Below are 19,460 nucleotides of genomic sequence, written 5' to 3' on the forward strand. Positions count from 1 at the left end.
AATCTTTGCAATGCAGAGAAAACACAGAAGCTGCATTAGAAGTGGCATTTAGATGCATTTACACACTTAATGCAGGAAAGGAATGCATTTAACCTGCAGTTACAAATGCATTAATGCTGTTTTGATATTTTAAACATAAAACATTGAATACTGCTATTTAAAATTATTATTTTTTTAAATGAAAAGATACTTTAAATGTGAAATTAAAACTGCCAGTAGGTGGCTGTAAGTCACTGTTAATAAATGAGTCATTGCGACTGAACCAAATAATTTAAAGGGGTCATATGATGTTATTTTAAAGATCATTATTTTGTGTATTTGGTGAAACAGAATATGTTGACATGCTTTAATGCAAAAAAAAAAAAAACACTATTTTTCAAATACTGTACATTATTGTAGGTCCTCTATGCGCCACCCCTCTCAAACGGCCGTTTTATTCAAAGCCCCTCCTTCCGACAAGTTCAGTCTGCCCTGATTGGCCAACTGGCCCAGTGCATTGTGATTGGCCGAACACCACAAGTATGCGTCGGAAGTGTAACGCCCCTTACAATAATGTGATGATGCTTATATGTATTTGCAGCACACACACACACACGACGCGTTACGCACAAAACTCTGCATTTGAACAGTCAATAGCAAATACTTGAACTAATATCAAAATATTTACAGTCGCTGATTCAGAAGCGCCAAATTGACATAGAAAAGTTGGAATGTCACACTTTTCCCGTCTAAATACTGTAAAGCTGCTTTGACACAATTTGCTTTGTAAAAAGTGCTATACAAATAATGGTGACTTGACTTGAATCCATTAGAATTGTTAGAAGACAGAATCGCGATCCATGAATAGATGGTAACGCTTTAGAATAGGTAACACTTGTTAACTACGACTTTTCCCTCAGTAAATTCTTAATTAGCTGCTTATTAATAGTTAGTAAGGTAGTTGTTAAGTTTAGGTAATGGGTAGGATTAGGGATGTAGAATAAGGTCATGTAGAATAAGGCATTAATATGTGCTTAATTAGCACTAATACATGGCTAATATTCTAGTAATATGCATGCTAATAAGCAACTAATAGGTGTAACCGTAAAATAAAGTGTTACCGAATAGATTTTTACATGCACTCCTAGTTTTCTGTTCCTCTTCTCTAAAGCAGCACAACATGGCCTCACCCCACCTAAAACTGCCAGAATTTTAAAAGACATAGATATCTCCGTTTGCATTGAACTTTCAGTGCTGCAACTTACTGCAGATATTGTTTATGCTCAAACAGAAACATAACACACTAACTAACATTAAAAAAGTGAAATCGCAATCAACCACTCCTTTAACAAATTGAAAACAGCAATTTTCTATCACATGCTATGTAGATTTTGATTTATGAAATGATTGCTTCACTTCAGATTTTCCAGTGAAATTTGAGCTTGTCCCACAGCATGACTGGTTGAATAAGAATAAGAATGAACCCTAATGAATGTTACCTGTGACAGTAAGAATCACTCCTGGAACGCCAGTCCAGTGTCCTCCAAGTATATCAGAAATGAATCTGAAACAGTACATGCGTGAATCTTTCTGTGTCACATGACTCAGTCTGATGGTGCAGTTCTGCTGTTCATCTCCCAGATACTGAAGCCTCTGACTGTATTCAGGGTCCTCAGACAGATCTGGAGGCTCTAGACCCTTTATTACCGGTCCTTTGGTCCAGAACACTTTCATGATTCGATATTTAGGTGGGTATGTGTAAGTGCAGCTCATTATCACTGATGAGTGCTTTAGTGCACAGATGCGTGAAGGACTGAAACTCACATGCCAACCATAATGAGTATAAACCCCTAAAACACAGAAAAGTGTTAAATGATCTCAGTGTGAAATTCTTAATAAATTGTAAAAAGGCTGTTGCAGAAATAAACTTTAAATGAAATAACATTTTATTAAACACTTAATGACTTCATTAGTGTTTCAAAAGGTGATATATAAACACAGGGCTGGGCTTGTTAATCACTCATGATAGAGTCTTTAAAATCAGATAAAATTTATTTTCAATGTTTGTAATGTACCAGAGACTCACCATGAATCATGATCAGAAAGATCAAAGGAAGACGAGGAGCCATTCTGACCGACATCAGCAGAAAATATATCTATAATACAGCATTAATCAGCATTTATACACTCATAAACAGTATATGTCCATCACCCTAAACAGCTCTTAGTGTTAGTAAGATCTTTGCACATCTGAAGATTATTAATGCACAACATCAGTGTGTAACTGATCATTGAGATGAACAGAAGATATTTCTCATGTCAGGAATCATGCACTGTAAAAAAAAATCTGTTAAATTTACGGAAAAATACCGGCAGCTGTGGTTGCCAGAATTTTACCGTGAAAAATACGGTAGCTAAATTTTAGGATTTACAGAACTGTTTAAATTTACAGTGAAAAACCGTATCTCATTAACTGATACAATGTTAATACACAAACCTTTTAGTTAACTCATTTTATTTGCAGAAACCGACTACGCTTAAATTATCCAACTGCCATTTGTTTATAGACTAATATTTATAATGTTTATGTAATGTGAGTATGAGAGTATTGAGAACTATTTTGTTTAAATCCATGAAGAAAATCTTACTGATTTATGCAAAGTCATCAATTCAAATCTCTTGCAAATAACAGCAGCACACATACATGATCAAAACTAGCAAAAACGTTCTCATTACATCAGTAACTACACAGTTACTGCCTTTAAATAAAACAACATGCAGCATAACGTCAGTGTCTCTCTGTCCGTCCTTGACTTAAACACAGGCTCTACTCTCCAGCACAATGGTGACCCACAAAACACAACAGGAAGTTGACTGTTAGGTTTACAGTATTTTGCTGTTTTTTGTCTTGATTTTACGGTGAAATACCGGCAGCTGTGGTTGCCAGTAATCTACTGTTTTTTCAGTTTGCTTCCGTAAATTAAATTCATGGTATATTTCTGTTAAAATTACGTTTCACAGTATGTTTTGTCATCTCACACATTTAACCCCTTTAATCCCACAGCAAAATCCTCAGTTTTAAAGAGCACTTCTATGTGTCCACACTACAGAGTGTTGAAGTAACACTGAAGCAGTGATGAATTAATGAGAGAATTAAGTGACTAATTAAATTAGGATTGAGTTTATTGATGAACACCTGCTGTTAACAAGTAGAATCATTGAAGGAACGAGAAACAAGAGCAGAGAAACAAAACTTACAGCTAAAGCCAAGATGAAATCAACTGAAATAAAACACATGAAATCTCTCAAGATTTCAGAAGAGGGTGATTAAACAACTCCACACCAGCATCTTATTACTAACCACTTTTACTTTATTTATGTCATATGTGTACAAAAGCTCTTATTGAGATTTTAGTTGTTGTACTTTCATTTGAAGTCACCATATTGGCGATCAGTGCATGCTTTAGTTGGGATCTTGAATCGTGACTTTAACATTGGTTTTGTTTGCTTGCTTTTAATTAGCTGTGTTTATTAAGCACAGTTTTTAAAGCAAAAACACCAAACAAATCTATCATCATCTGGAGACTGATTTTTGTGATGTCAACACCAACATGATCTAGTTTAATTAATTGATTATCCCGTGTTAAGTCTCTTATTAAACATGTAATATGTTAATTGCTCCACTGATACTACAGCAATCAAATGTTGTGAAACAGCTCTAACCAGAATATGCACAAATGAATGTACTGAACTATGGCAGAACTTAAACACACACAGACATCAGCAATCGGCATATGAATCTCAAAATTGGTGACAATCAAAAATGATATAAAATTTTTTTAAAAACGGTTCAACTCTGAACATCACAAATCAGTCTACTGAAAAGTAACAACAAAAACAACACCAAAATAAAAGCAAATAAAGAAAATATTAAGAACATTCAGCTGCATAATTTATTCATGCTGCAGTGCATGCTGGGAGTTTTGTACTGGCACCCAGCATGCTTTGCTGCATGAATTGTTTTTTTTATTATTAATAGTCACCATTGTTGAGGTTCATGTGCTGATTCCTGATGTCTGTGTTTCTAAATGGTGCTGTAACTCTGAAGGTTTTGTGAATAAAAGGTTTTTAAATTTTTTTCATGGTTTGTCAGTTTAATTTGTAGAGTAATATTACTACCATAAACAATGTGAAGATAATTACAAATCACCCATATTGCTTGACACTAACTGACGATGACCACCGCGTTTAAGTTTTAACCAAAACTACTTAACTACAATTTCTCTTGGCTTTTCTTGTCATAATAAATGTGCTCTACAAACACAGTTACAACAGCCAAAAAAAAACTAATTTTAAAGAGTCAAGGGTCAAGAGCATAACTAAAGCAAACACCGATCACCAAGATGGTGAGGTCAAACAAAACATTTGAAATAAAATATAAACCTCTGTTAATTCATAGATATATGACAGAAATGAAGTCAAACTGGTTAGTCACAAGTGGAGCTGGTAATGCTGTTTGTGGAGTTGTTTAATCATCCTCTGCTGTTTTATTTCAGTTGATTTCATTTAAGGCTGTGGCTGTATGTCAGTTGTAGTTTTGTTTCTTGTTCTTTCCTTCAGTGATTGTGTTTGTTAACAGCAGGTGTTCATCAGTGTCTGAATTCACTCATATGTTCTCAATCACTCTGTCTAGTGGACTATATAGTGAAGTAATGTAGGACTAGTGAATGAGGGTGTAGGGAGTGGTTTCAGACACAGTCTATGAGTGTTGACTCTGAGGCTACTTTCTCGAAAACAAAGGTTAGATCTATTACAGTTATTCACTGTATATAGTAAGGAAACTTACTCTTAATCATTTAACAGGTTATTACTGTGGTATTTTACAGTTTTTTACTGTTAAAATCACAATCATTTTTTACAGTGTGTGTTTTATGAGCTATGATCTATAGAAATAATCATCAGTTTTCATTGAAGTAAAAGTGTGTTTGTCTTACCGTGTTGAAGCTCATCAGATCAACAGCAGCCAAATGACTGACTGTTTTAACACATGCACTTTAGTTTAAAACCGATGGACTTTGTGTGGTTAACCGTGCCCAGTGGCGGTATTTTTCCTCTCTACTTAACAAGAGCACAACTCTTGTGTAACATGTAATATATATAAAACAACATTACATAGTCTAAAAAAAGTCATTCATTTTGAATAAAACCTCTCAGTGCCATTCTGACGGACAAAAAGGCATGTTTACAAGAAAATGAATAAAGTATTAGTCATTCTTTTAATTTCATGCATTGATGTTGTTAGAATCTAAGTAAAAATTATATCAATTACTTGTTTTGTAAGTGCACGTTTCTACTGGCGATTTCACTCACATTATGAAGGTTAGTTGGTATTTTTGCACTGTGTGCAGAGAAAACCAGGCAGGAAATTCATCTGACATCCTGACAACAAACACCTACGCATTCAGACCTCATATGTGGTCAGTCTCACACAATCACTTGTATATGGTTTACAGGAACTTTCCACTGGTGTAACTGTTATACACATAGAGAGATCTTAGAAACTAAGATGCATGTAAACAATGCTTATCAAGCAAAATGCCATGGATGTAAGAAAGCCCTTTAAAGGTGCCAGTCTCTAAACTAGTTTCCACTTTGCTCTGTTAGCATATTAATAGGCAAGCCAAGTTACATTTTGCACTATTATCTGAAGTGAATAGCAGTCGTTATGTCTACTGTCAGCATTGGCAAACTTTTGTAAAGTTATTGAAATAAATTATTTTCAACCATCAAAATAACAACTAGCTTAGATTTAGTCTTCATTATTGTGTTGGTGGAGAGATTTTGTGACTCAAGTTAATGAAGTGTATTGACATAATGATCTGAAGTGTCTTAGGCTGTTGTATTGTATACAGTTTGTTATTGTTTTGGTGAATGTCTGTTTAGTGAGGTCATCTATCTACCATTGTTGTTTTATAACAGGTTTATTATTATTATTATCATCATCATCATCATCATCTCAATAACCCTGCCATAAGATTATGCTGTCCTTTTTTATATCATATTATTTACCCTATAGACTGAAGAAATCAGAGCAGATGCTGAATGGATGCGTTCATAATTATAATACAAACATATTAAGGACTTTGAACACAGTTTTGGAAAAAACAACATGAAGATGAATAATAGTGATGTACAGCTGATGCACATTAATGTTGAGGTCAGTAGCAGGAGATGGTGACCTCTGCTGGTAGTTTGAGAGTTTGAACAAACACGATCACAAATAAAACTGATCACTTAAAGAGAAAGTTACAGAAACACAAAAAACAGAAGCTGATAATATTGAGCACCATAAAATAATACATTGTCAATTGTGAAGCTGCACAAATGAAACATTGTAGGAGAATGTATTTAAAAACAGTGAGCTTAATTCACATTAACATTTATATTTATATGTATGTACAATAACATTCATTTAATTCAACTGTTACATTATCTTTCCTAAACTATAACAAATGCTTCATTGATCGCTAATGATCACTGTCAATCATCTGTGGCTCCGCCCACAGAGCTCAGGATTGGTTGCTTTGTGCTCCGCCTCTCACTGCAGCATCTTCCTGTTGATCTGAACAAACAATCAGATGAAGAACTGAAGAGAGTTTATTGATTATATTGAGAAGAGCTGCAGGTTCAGACACTTACTGATGGATTCTCATGTTTAGGATCAAGAGTCGTGCAGGAGTCTCCAGGAGGTCTGGGATGAACGGTCTGTGTGAAGAGAGCGAGAGATCAGTCATGTGATCATCTGTGAAGATGATCTGATTTTGACGTATCACTTACTGAGAGCGTGTCGTACAGGTCAGAGGTCGTGGACTTGAGCTCAAGAGCTGTATATGTGTCTTCATTGGGATCAGAGATCTACAGAGAGACGCAAACATTGTGAGTTCATGTGTTAAATCTGATAGTCTAACTCGTGTCAAACTCAGCACCTGGAGGGCCAGTGTCCTGCAGAGTTTAGATTCAATCCTAATTAAACACACCTGATCCAGCCAATCAAGTCCTTCAAGCTTATTTGAAAACTAGATGGTATGTGTGTTTAATTAAGGTTGGAACTAAACTCTGCAGTCCTTCAGGAACTGAGTTTGACACTCCTGGGGCCCGTTTCAATAAAGAGGTTCAACCAACTCTGAGTTTAAACTTGAACTCAGAGTTGACTTACCGTGAGATGGGAAACTCAGAACGGCTGAATTGTGTTAGTTTACTCAACTCTGAGTAGGTTGACACGTGCACCACGACTATGAAAAGTCAGGATCAGTGGAGCTCCGAAATTATGATTCACCATGGCAACAGCTCCCGCCAAAAAGATGTTCACGTACTTCCGAGTCAATGTGTAACTTTGATTCTTAATAACTGTCAATAACTTATAAGATCAGAGGTGAAAACTGTAAATTATTGAACTAATATTTATTGTAATGGTATCCCATGGCCAAAAAAAGACAGAAAAAGAAACTAAAATGAAGTATAAAAACACAATTCAATCAAGGTAAAGCTTTAAGCATGAAAGGTTCATGGGTGTAGGCTAAATGACTTTACAAACATTAAATATCATTCAGTGTCTATTTCAATGCGCTGCGGCTTTTTCCACATAGTCTATCACTCTTTTCACATGATTAAATAATCTCTAATCCAACCTGTTACATTTCTTAATTAGAGTAATAAAATTAACTACTGACTTGTACTCAGTCGACAGCAAGAAGGCAGAGGCCTAGTTTCTGAAACGGGCCCCAGGTCTGACTGCTGACTTTAACGTGTACAACAGTGGTTCTTAATTCCAGTCCTAGTGTACCCCTGCTATGCACATTTTGTATGTCTCTCTTATGTGACGCCCTTGGTTCAGTTCATGGATCTCCCTCCTAATTAACTGAATCAGGAAAGGGAAGGAAAGCAATACTCTGAATTTGTGCTCTGAATTTACCAACACACACACACACACACACACACACACACAAAACCTTTGGGTTACACGTCTGACTCTCTAACCATTAGGCCATGACTGCCCCACTTAAATAAGGAAGACATACAAAATGCACAGAGCAGTGGTACCCTGGGACTGGAATTGAAAACCTCTGCTTTAGAGGAACTTTTTACATGATCCAGAACTATAGACTATATAAAATATATCTGATCAACTCACCACAGACTCCTTCATAGCAGATCTTCTGTTCATCCTTTTATTAAGACTGAAGAAAAAAATAAAAATAAGAGTTTATATATTACATGTCCTAATTTGATGTGATGTTGGCGGGACGTTACCCTCAATTCAATCACACACCTGAAGATATTCAGGACTTGAAAGACTTTAAATGTATGTTAAGTGACATGTTTTTACAATAATGTTGTTCAGAAATGTTCCCAGATTCATTTATAAAATCACACACCTCCTACTGGAATAGCTGCAGTTTTTAACTGTTATACATGCATGTGTGGTAAACAAATATAATTTACTTAAACCCAACACTTAGCCTAAATGTAATAAATTAACACTGCAAACATCAGTTATTTTTGAAAGGAATGTCTTACCAAATGTACATCACAGAAGCACCTGATGCTCCACCGAGTAAAACACCAACAGCAGCAGCAACAGCAACAGCAACAGATGAGAAACATCTGACTGATCAAACACACAAATACACACCAAATGATTAACAGGACTAGATATGACAAAATATACTGACAAATAAGGAAGCAAACAGCTGTACACTCTTAAAAATAAAGGTGCTTCACGATGCCATAGCACAGAAGAACCTTTTATTGTCTAAATGGTTCCATAAAGAACCTTTAACATCTGAAGAACCTTCTTCAGATTATAAAAAGGTAAGAAAGAGATGGTTCTTTAAAGAACCTTTGACTGAATTGTTCTTTGTGGAACCAAAAATGGTTCTTCTATGGCATCGCTTGAGTGTAACTGGTTGAAATATAGAATATTATTCATAAAACTCACAGATGATGTTTAAAGTCACTAAGACACTATTTGGTGCATCTAACAACAATGATAAGATATACCTTTTACATATTTTTTAAATTAGTAATAGGAATCAAAATGATCAAAATGGAGAATCAGCATCTTGTGTTTGTAATAGACTCACACATAACAGTGACAGTAACAGCATCTGATCTCTGAGATCCATGTTGATTGTGAGCCTCACAGTAGAAGCGTCCACTCTGTAGTGCACTGAAACTCTGTCCAGATCCAACAGCTGAGCTTTGATTCTCCTTAAACCAGCTGAAGTTCAGAGCAGGTGGGTTTGAATCACTGCTGCAGATCAGAGTCACTGAATCTCCCTCCACTATTTCACCAGATCCATTTATGAACACTGAGACGCTTCTTGGAGGATCTAAAACAGAAAAATACAAAATCATTAACAATCAAAGTACATTTGACTTCAGACTTATGAATCAACCATCATTACTTCACCCGTTGAACTGATGGAGAACATAGGACTCACTGGAGGATCTACAGCTGTCTGGTGAAATATATTAAATATAAAAATATGATTAATAAACTCACACATGATGTTTAAAGTCACAGCATCAGAGTATTTCTCTCCATGTTTATTTCTGGACTTGCACTTGTATTCTCCACTGTGATCAGAGCTGATGTTTGAGATGCTGTAGATTCTTCCAGATCCTACAATCGTTCCTCCTTTAAACCAGCTGATTTCTGCAGGTGGGTTTGAATCACTGCTGCAGCTCAGAGTCACTGAATCTCCCTCCACTATTTCACCAGATGGACTGATGGAGAGCACATGATTCACTGGAGGATCTACAGGTGTCAGGTAAAAGAGTTAAAGATTTATGGTATACTCTGTGTATTATACAGGTATTTGTATCCATTGACAACGTCCTGCATTTGAAAACAATTTCCTTTTCAACATCCCGACTACCACAAAACCTACTGACCTTTTATTAGAGACATATTTCTAAACTCTGCTGGCTTTTCAAAGACAACTTTAAGGAGGGAAACTCAGTCTGTACTCACACGTGACACTGAGATGAGCAGCAGGAGAGATGTAAGTGTGTCCATGTACAGCACAGCTATATCTGCCTGCATCCTCTCTTCTGACTGACTGCAGCAGGAGTTGATTGTTTCTGTCTCTTCTCTCAGTTAATGGCTGTGAGTTTCTGTACCAGATGAATGTTGCTCCGTCAGTCAGAGCGCAGCTGCTTTTACATGTCAGACGGACTGAATCTCCCTCTGTCACTCTCTTAGGAGACTCCACCTGAAGATCTGAACACAACACACACATTATATCTAGTGCTGCTGTCATACACTGATTATTATTCAACATAATGCACAGAAGAAGAGTGAAACCTCATCAAAGTCACCTGTGACAGTAAGAGTCACTCCTGGACGACCAATCCATACGGCATCAGGTTTATCAGTGATGAATCTGAAACAGTACATGTGTGCATCTTTCTGTGTCACATGACTCAGTCTGATGGTGCAGTTCTGCTGTTTATCTCCCAGATACTGAAGCCTCTGACTGTATTCAGGGTCCTCAGACAGATCTGGAGGCTCTACACCCTTTACAGGTCCTTTGGTCCAGAACACTTTCTTGATCTTATGTCCAGTAGGGTATGTATAAGTGCAGCTCATTATCACTGATGAGTTCTTTAGTGCACAGATGTGTGAATGACTGTAACTCACACCCAAACCAGCACCAGAAACCCCTGAAACACAGAATTCATCTGGATGAAAATGTTGTTTTATCAGTTACAACAGACCACAAACACATGCTACTTTTTTATTATTTTAAAATAGCAACTCATTACTGTAAATATGAGCTAATTTTCACAGCATCTATTGAGTGATAAATGATGTGAAGTTCATCATCAGCTTTTATGAAGGGTGTTGCAGAAAAGCAGAAGTAAAAGCACAGAGACAAAAGAAATGAAAAGAGAAACTGCACTATCAAATAATGAAAAACAAATAATAAGACTTGATCAAACTTGATTTATTAAATACCCAATGACATCCAATTGAGAGTTTTCTGACTTTTAGATCATGTCTATCAGATCTGACGTCATCTTGTGAACTCCTTTGACACAATAAATATTTAGCATTTACTTCTGAGAGCATGATCTGAAAATATTCATTATCTGCTGTTAGTGATTTTTCTCCAATCAGATGCTCTGAACAATGAGCACGTTCCTCCTGAACCACCTGACACTGACTAGCAAATAACAAAAGACTATTGGATATTTATTAAAGGTACAAGTCCTTCCTGTTTGAAAGGAAATATGTGAGTACAGGACAGAAGAAAGTGCTCATCCGCCGCTCACTGTGAGGCCATAAAGTGTTTGTTATGTGAATATAACAGAGACTCACCGTGAATCATGAGCAGAACGATCAGAGGAAGACGAGGAGCCATTCTGACCGACATCAGCAGAACATATATCTATAATACAGCATTAATCAGCACTTATAGTCATAACTTGTACTGTACGTACTTCACCCTATTCTTACTATTTCTTATGTTAAGACATGTATGTGTGCAATAATCATCAGTTTTCATTGTACGAGTGTGTATGTCTTACCGTGTTGAAGCTCATCAGATCAACAGCAACCAAATGACTGACTGTTTTAACACATGCACTTTTAGCTCAAGACTGATGGACTATTTGTGGTTACTATTTTTTCTTAAAGTCCAGCATTTGAAATATCAGTCCCACCTTCAACAAGAGAACAACATCACTGGACTAAATCTAACATTTACTGAAGATGTTTAGAGAACAGGGTGTGTATCCAGACTTTCTTCTGGATATTTCACACTTGTGATGTTTTTGCACTCAGAAACAGGAAACTCTTTTTCCTCTTTTGTCTGTCGCCCCCTGCTGGACATCTTTGATTATTGTATCACGTGATTTACGCTGATCAAGCATATGCTTACTACAATTTATAGCCTACTGTTAGATGCCACTGGACTTCCATTTGACTGGAAATACATTTACTTTTCTGGATTATGTTTAATATTTCTAGATTACATTTTTTATGTTTTAATTTTCTGGATTTTGTTTAATGGTTTAGTTGTAATCCCCCCCCCCCCAATTCTGTTTTATTGTTCTCAAAATAAGTGTTTTCTGTTTTAATTGTGCATTATATTTTAATGACAGTTAAACTTAAATAATATAAAAGCATTTTTTTTTTTTTTTGTAAATTGATTTTATAAAACTGTAACAATATTTTATTAGCAAAAATATGAAAAGTTTTATTTTTTTCTGAAATTCTGTGTATATATATATATATATATATATATATATAAATTCTAAGTGAAAATGTCATCATCACGGATCATTAGAAAATCACAGATGGGTGAGATTAATCAAAGTTGGAGCTAAACTCAGGAAAGTGGGTCTCATGAGCCAGATTTGAGGATCCCTGATATAGGCCGCTTTGCTTTTCAGAGGCTGGTTGAAAATGCCCCTTTCAGCCAAGTCTTCCTGATTCTGAAGTTGAGAGTGAGATAAAGGTGTGGTTGCAGAATTCAAGAGACAAAGCGGGTGGACGAAAGCAGTGCTACCACCGTCTGCTGACTAGTTGAGAGACCACAGGGGAAGAGTGAGCTTCGCCAGTGAATACTTTAGCACATCAAAACATTTTCAGCAGAGGTCAAAGTAATAATTTGGTATTTTTTATTTTTGTTAATTTGTGTTATTTTTATATTTGTATAGATAATATGTAGTCCCTTTGAGAGTGTTACATTACCAGTGTTAACCTGAATTGAATGTTTTCTATTTTGTATTTAATAAATCATTGATTTGAAATCACTTTGACTACTGTACATTTTTGACAATACAGAAATTATGTGGTGACTGCGTCCATTTCAGAAGTATAATAACTGTTTTTCACAAAGACTTAAGTTATAGTAGCTGAAAAGTATTTATAGTGAAACAGGTTTCACTATAAATACTGATGCACATTAATGTTGAGGTCAGTAGCAGGAGATGGTGACCTCTGCTGGTAGTTTGAGGGTTTGAACAAACACATGAGACGATCACAAATAAAACTGATCACTGAAAGGGAAAGTTACAGAAAAACAAAAGACAGAATAACAGAAGCTGATAATATTGAGCACCATAAAATAATACATTAATATTGAGCACCATAAAATAATACATTGTCAATTGTGAAGCTGCACAAATGAAACATTGTAGGAGAATGTATTTAAAAACAGTGAGCTTAATTCACATTAACATTTATATTTATATGTATGTACAATAACATTCATTTAATTCAACTGTTACATTATCTTTCCTAAACTATAACAAATGCTTCATTGATCGCTAATGATCACTGTCAATCATCTGTGGCTCCGCCTACAGAGCTCACGATTGGTTCCTTTGTGCTCCGCCTCTCACTGCAGCATCTTCCTGTTGATCTGAACAAACAATCAGATGAAGAACTGAAGAGAGTTTATTGATTATATTGAGAAGAGCTGCAGGTTCAGACACTTACTGATGGATTCTCATGTTTAGGATCAAGAGTCGTGCAGGAGTCTCCAGGAGGTCTGGGATGAACGGTCTGTGTGAAGAGAGCGAGAGATCAGTCATGTGATCATCTGTGAAGATGATCTGATTTTGACGTATCACTTACTGAGAGCGTGTCGTACAGGTCAGAGGTCATGGACTTGAGCTCAAGAGCTGTATATGTGTCTTCATTGGGATCAGAGATCTACAGAGAGACGCAAACATTGTGAGTTCATGTGTTAAATCTGATAGTCTAACTCGTGTCAAACTCAGCACCTGGAGGGCCAGTGTCCTGCAGAGTTTAGATTCAATCCTAATTAAACACACCTGATCCAGCCAATCAAGTCCTTCAGGCTTATTTGAAAACTAGATGGTATGTGTGTTTAATTAAGGTTGGAACTAAACTCTGCAGCCCTTCAGGAACCGAGTTTGACACTCCTGGGGCCCGTTTCAATAAAGAGGTTCAACCAACTCTGAGTTTAAACTTGAACTCAGAGTTGACTTACCGTGAGATGGGAAACTCAGAACGGCTGAATTGTGTTAGTTTACTCAACTCTGAGTAGGTTGACACGTGCACCACGACTATGAAAAGTCAGGATCAGTGGAGCTCCGAAATTATGATTCACCATGGCAACAGCTCCCGCCAAAAAGATGTTCACGTACTTCCGAGTCAATGTGTAACTTTGATTCTTAATAACTGTCAATAACTTATAATATCAGAGGTGAAAACTGTAAATTATTGAACTAATATTTATTGTAATGGTATCCCATGGCCAAAAAAAAAGACAGAAAAAAGAAACTAAAAATGAAGTATAAAAACACAATTCAATCAAGGTAAAGCTTTAAGCATGAAAGGTTCATGGGTGTAGGCTAAATGACTTTACAAACATTAAATATCATTCAGTGTCTATTTCAATGCGCTGCGGCTTTTTCCACATAGTCTATCACTCTTTTCACATGATTAAATAATCTCTAATCCAACCTGTTACATTTCTTAATTAGAGTAATAAAATTAACTACTGACTTGTACTCAGTCGACAGCAAGAAGGCAGAGGCCTAGTTTCTGAAACGGGCCCCAGGTCTGACTGCTGACTTTAACGTGTACAACAGTGGTTCTTAATTCCAGTCCTAGTGTACCCCTGCTATGCACATTTTGTATGTCTCTCTTATGTGACGCCCTTGGTTCAGTTCATGGATCTCCCTCCTAATTAACTGAATCAGGAAAGGGAAGGAAAGCAATACTCTGAATTTGTGCTCTGAATTTACCAACACACACAAAACCTTTGGGTTACACGTCTGACTCTCTAACCATTAGGCCATGACTGCCCCACTTAAATAAGGAAGACATACAAAATGCACAGAGCAGTGGTACCCTGGGACTGGAATCGAAAACCTCTGCTTTAGAGGAACTTTTTACATGATCCAGAACTATAGACTATATAAAACATATCTGATCAACTCACCACAGACTCCTTCATAGCAGATCTTCTGTTCATCCTTTTATTAAGACTGAAGAAAAAAATAAAAATAAGAGTTTATATATTACATGTCCTAATTTGATGTGATGTTGGCGGGACGTTACCCTCAATTCAATCACACACCTGAAGATATTCAGGACTTGAAAGACTTTAAATGTATGTTAAGTGACATGTTTTTACAATAATGTTGTTCAGAAATGTTCCCAGATTCATTTATAAAATCACACACCTCCTACTGGAATAGCTGCAGTTTTTAACTGTTATACATGCATGTGTGGTAAACAAATATAATTTACTTAAACCCAACACTTAGCCTAAATGTAATAAATTAACACTGCAAACATCAGTTATTTTTGAAAGGAATGTCTTACCAAATGTACATCACAGAAGCACCTGATGCTCCACCGAGTAAAACACCAACAGCAGCAGCAACAGCAACAGCAACAGATGAGAAACATCTGACTGATCAAACACACAAATACACACCAAATGATTAACAGGACTAGATATGACAAAATATACTGACAAATAAGGAAGCAAACAGCTGTACACTCTTAAAAATAAAGGTGCTTCACGATGCCATAGCACAGAAGAACCTTTTATTGTCTAAATGGTTCCATAAAGAACCTTTAACATCTGAAGAACCTTCTTCAGATTATAAAAGGTAAGAAAGAGATGGTTCTTTAAAGAACCTTTGACTGAATTGTTCTTTGTGGAACCAAAAATGGTTCTTCTATGGCATCGCTTGAGTGTAACTGGTTGAAATATAGAATATTATTCATAAAACTCGCAGATGATGTTTAAAGTCACTAAGACACTATTTGGTGCATCTAACAACAATGATAAGATATACCTTTTACATATTTTTTAAATTAGTAATAGGAATCAAAATGATCAAAATGGAGAATCAGCATCTTGTGTTTGTAATAGACTCACACATAACAGTGACAGTAACAGCATCTGATCTCTGAGATCCATGTTGATTGTGAGCCTCACAGTAGAAGCGTCCACTCTGTAGTGCACTGAAACTCTGTCCAGATCCAACAGCTGAGCTTTGATTCTCCTTAAACCAGCTGAAGTTCAGAGTTCTCCCTCCTCTATTTCACCAGATCCAGTTATAGACACTGAGACGCTTCTTGGAGGATCTAAAACAGAAAAATACAAAAACATTAACAATCAAAGTACATTTGACTTCAGACTTATGAATCAACCATCATTACTTCACCCGTTGAACTGATGGAGAACATAGGACTCACTGGAGGATCTACAGCTGTCTGGTGAAATATATTAAATATAAAAATATGATTAATAAGCTCACACATGATGTTTAAAGTCACAGCATCAGAGTATTTATCTATATCTTCATATCTGGACTTGCACTTGTATTCTCCACTGTGATCAGAGCTGATCTTTGAGATGCTGTAGATTTTTCCAGATCCTACAGTTGTTTTTCCTTTAAACCAGATGATTTCTGCAGGTGGGTTTGAATCACTGCTGCAGCTCAGAGTCACTGAATCTCCCTCCACTATTTCACCAGATGGACTGATGGACACTGAGACGTTCTTTGGTGGATCTAAAACAGGAAAAATGCAAAACATTACCAAAATAAATTTGATATCACAAAGTCAGACTTATAAAACCTAGATTTATGAATCACTCCACTATTTCACCGGACTGATGGAGATCACATGATTCACTGGAGGATCTACAGGTGTCAGATAAAAGAGTTAAAGATTTATGGTATACTCTGTGTATTATACAGGTATTTGTATCCATTGACAACGTCCTGCATTTGAAAACAATTTCCAGTAACATTTTAGAATAATGGTCCGTTGTTAACAAGTAACTATGCAGGAAGTAGTACTACATTAACACTCAACTTAATACTATTAACTAATAGAGAAGCAAGATTAACTAAGCAGTAAGTAACAATTTTAGGACAAAGGTAGTTCCTTATTAGATATGTGATAATTATTAAATAAAAATCTCCTCATTGAGAACTACTTGCGAACTATGACCAATTAATAAAGAATAACCAATTAATTCCTAATCACAACAGTAACGTCTTAAAAGTGAACAATTGGGTTCTTTGTGGAAACTAATTTATTTATTCATTATAGGCTGGTTGTTTTCACACACTGCGGCCACACATCTGTGTTCAAACACCTTATTAAAGTGATTTTTGCACCATAGGTCCCCTTTAAACAAAAATCTACACATTTCCCTTTGCAATTCAAAAATTAAGCTTTTCTCTTCACGAGATCACAAATACCTCTGTCACTGATAGAAAATAAAGAAAGAGACATGCATGTTCAAATGATTACTTAAAGAACAACAAGAGTAAATATAATCCTAAACTTTAAACTTTCACATATTGGGATTCTGACAAATGATGGCCAAGAATTTTCACAGTTGCAAACATTAAGGAAAGAAAAAACAATTAAAGTGCATCCAGTTACTAAAACCATCAGATTTAGAACTAAAAAGCATGCACTTCTTTTACCGCCAAGGGCTGCTAGATTATGACAAAAATCATAATCACTATTATTTAACACGATTATAAATGTGCCATATGACCAAAACATTAAATGAACGTTTAATTGAAATGGGTCATCGGATGCAAAATGCACTTTTACATGTTGTTTGAACATAAATGTGTGTTGGCAGTGTGTAAACCATCCTATAATGATTTTTTTTTTTTTTATCTCCTAAAATCATTTCCCCTTTCGCATATGAAGCCAATCTCAGATGTCTGTCTGTGTGATGTCACAGAGACCCAGGCCCTCCCACGATTGTTGATTGACAGTAGCGTTTTACCTTAGACCTGCCCTGAGTGAGCTGTCATCAGTCCGCCATTGATTCACTGCTGGAGCAGGTGTAGACAAGAATGTCTCCTAAGTGACTGAGCTGTTTTTGGCAAGGTAAAAAGGGTGTTTTTTTTTTTTTTACATGCCATTGGGAAATTTTAACCAAAGAATGTTATAGATTTTCATTAAGACCCTAAAGAATCATATCAACTTGTGGAAAATGGACATCCGATGACCCCTTTATATATATATATATATATATATATATATATATATAGCAATATATAGGAATAATCTAATTTAAAATAAAACAGCATAATCATCACTGTAAAAATTAAACTTCGTTTGTTACTTATTAAAGCTTATTACTTATTAAAGCTTATTACTTATTAAAGCTGATTTTTGTCTTTTGTTGTTTGATTAACATTAAGCACCCAGTCGGCAGCATGAATATAGCCGTTGTCACTTTTAAGATCCACACGGATCCAATTTATTATTATGCACATTTTAATTCTCAACTGTTTTATATTTATTTATTACACAACCAACAAGGGTTTACATGAATAATCACTAAGCACCATATTTTGACACATTTTTGCATGTATTTGACCGTTTGTGCGCTAAAAGATGACTTTACATGTCCGTGTTGTGTTCCGTCTCTGAGCGCATACACAGTAATCCTCCCGAGGAACAGTGCAAGTTCTTTTTTGTGTTTTTATGAAGATGAATCATAACATAATAAATCAAGCATGTCACATTTTGCAAAAGTCACGTTACATGATTTTACTGATTTGCATTTTGAAAACTGAGGTAATTTACTTGAGACGTTCAATCACAACACACAAAGAAACAGTGCACAAGCTGAGATAAGTTTGAATTTAAGACACAAAAAGTAATATTTGATGCCAAAGATTTCTTAACAGATGCATGAATTTTTATAGTTTTTGTGTTGTGACAATCCTGTTTCAAACACTATACCTTTTCTACACTATTTTCCCAATAATATATGTTATTGTGGACAAAACATAGGCCTACATGAATCTTTTTGCTGTGTTGTACCTGTGTTAATCTCTGTCTGGGGTATCTGGTCGCTAAACCTTAATAACAGGACTTATTTTTAAACAATTACTATAAAACAGACTGAATATGAAAATGAAATACAGGTCTGTCGATATTTACCACATAAAAAGAAACCGTTTTCAGGAGGGAAAAGTAGTTGGATGTCCCATCCATGAAGAATAGCCTAATTCACAATTCAACCACTAGTGGTCCTAGTGTTTAACCGAGAAGGGTATAACTGCAGCCTGGAAATCGAGAAGGGTCTGTCTGCAGACTGCAAGAGAGGGCGTAACTGGAAGGAGGCGTAACTTGAAGAAGGGGGCGTAACTTGAAGTTGTCCAAATCACACAGAACCACGCGAGATGTCAAAACGAGATGTTGTCGGGCTGCGTCCGAAACCGCATACTTTCTTCAATAAGTACTTACTTAACGAGCGCTAAAAGAGTACATACTCTACAGCCTGAATGCGTTAAGTATGAATGCGATTTGGATATCATCCGCTATGTTGACGTTATCACGTGACCTAAGACGTTATAACAAGCGCAACAAAAGATATGAGTGACAGGTTTAATTCATCTATCTGTAAGTATCTTGATAATGATGAAATTTGCTC

At 36.0% G+C, this 19,460-nt stretch overlaps 2 protein-coding genes across 2 annotated transcripts in view; one reads left to right on the plus strand and one right to left on the minus strand.

Annotated features, from left to right (window-relative positions):
* The window catches only part of LOC131521913 (uncharacterized), a 43,036-nt gene extending 32,769 nt beyond the window's left edge, over positions 1-10,267 (plus strand). Inside the window, exons 4-5 of the transcript XR_009266424.1 lie at positions 9,704-9,812; positions 10,247-10,267. The gene's annotated coding sequence lies outside the window, so the exon portion shown is untranslated. The remainder of the gene's footprint in view (positions 1-9,703; positions 9,813-10,246) is intronic.
* LOC131520866 (B-cell receptor CD22-like) lies at positions 6,083-12,069 on the minus strand. The gene is made up of 11 exons (XM_058745420.1): positions 11,575-12,069; positions 11,366-11,435; positions 10,363-10,707; positions 10,016-10,264; positions 9,545-9,799; positions 9,123-9,371; positions 8,557-8,647; positions 8,171-8,216; positions 6,817-6,894; positions 6,679-6,744; positions 6,083-6,601 (listed from the first exon to the last, which is right to left on the minus strand). Exons 1-11 carry the CDS (start codon positions 11,587-11,589, stop codon positions 6,578-6,580), a joined length of 1,488 nt encoding a protein of 495 aa, XP_058601403.1. The 5' UTR covers positions 11,590-12,069; the 3' UTR covers positions 6,083-6,577.
* Positions 12,070-19,460: the final 7,391 nt, after the last annotated feature.

Source organism: Onychostoma macrolepis, chromosome 01 (genome assembly GCF_012432095.1).
Source record: "Onychostoma macrolepis isolate SWU-2019 chromosome 01, ASM1243209v1, whole genome shotgun sequence".
NCBI lineage: Eukaryota > Metazoa > Chordata > Actinopteri > Cypriniformes > Cyprinidae > Onychostoma > Onychostoma macrolepis.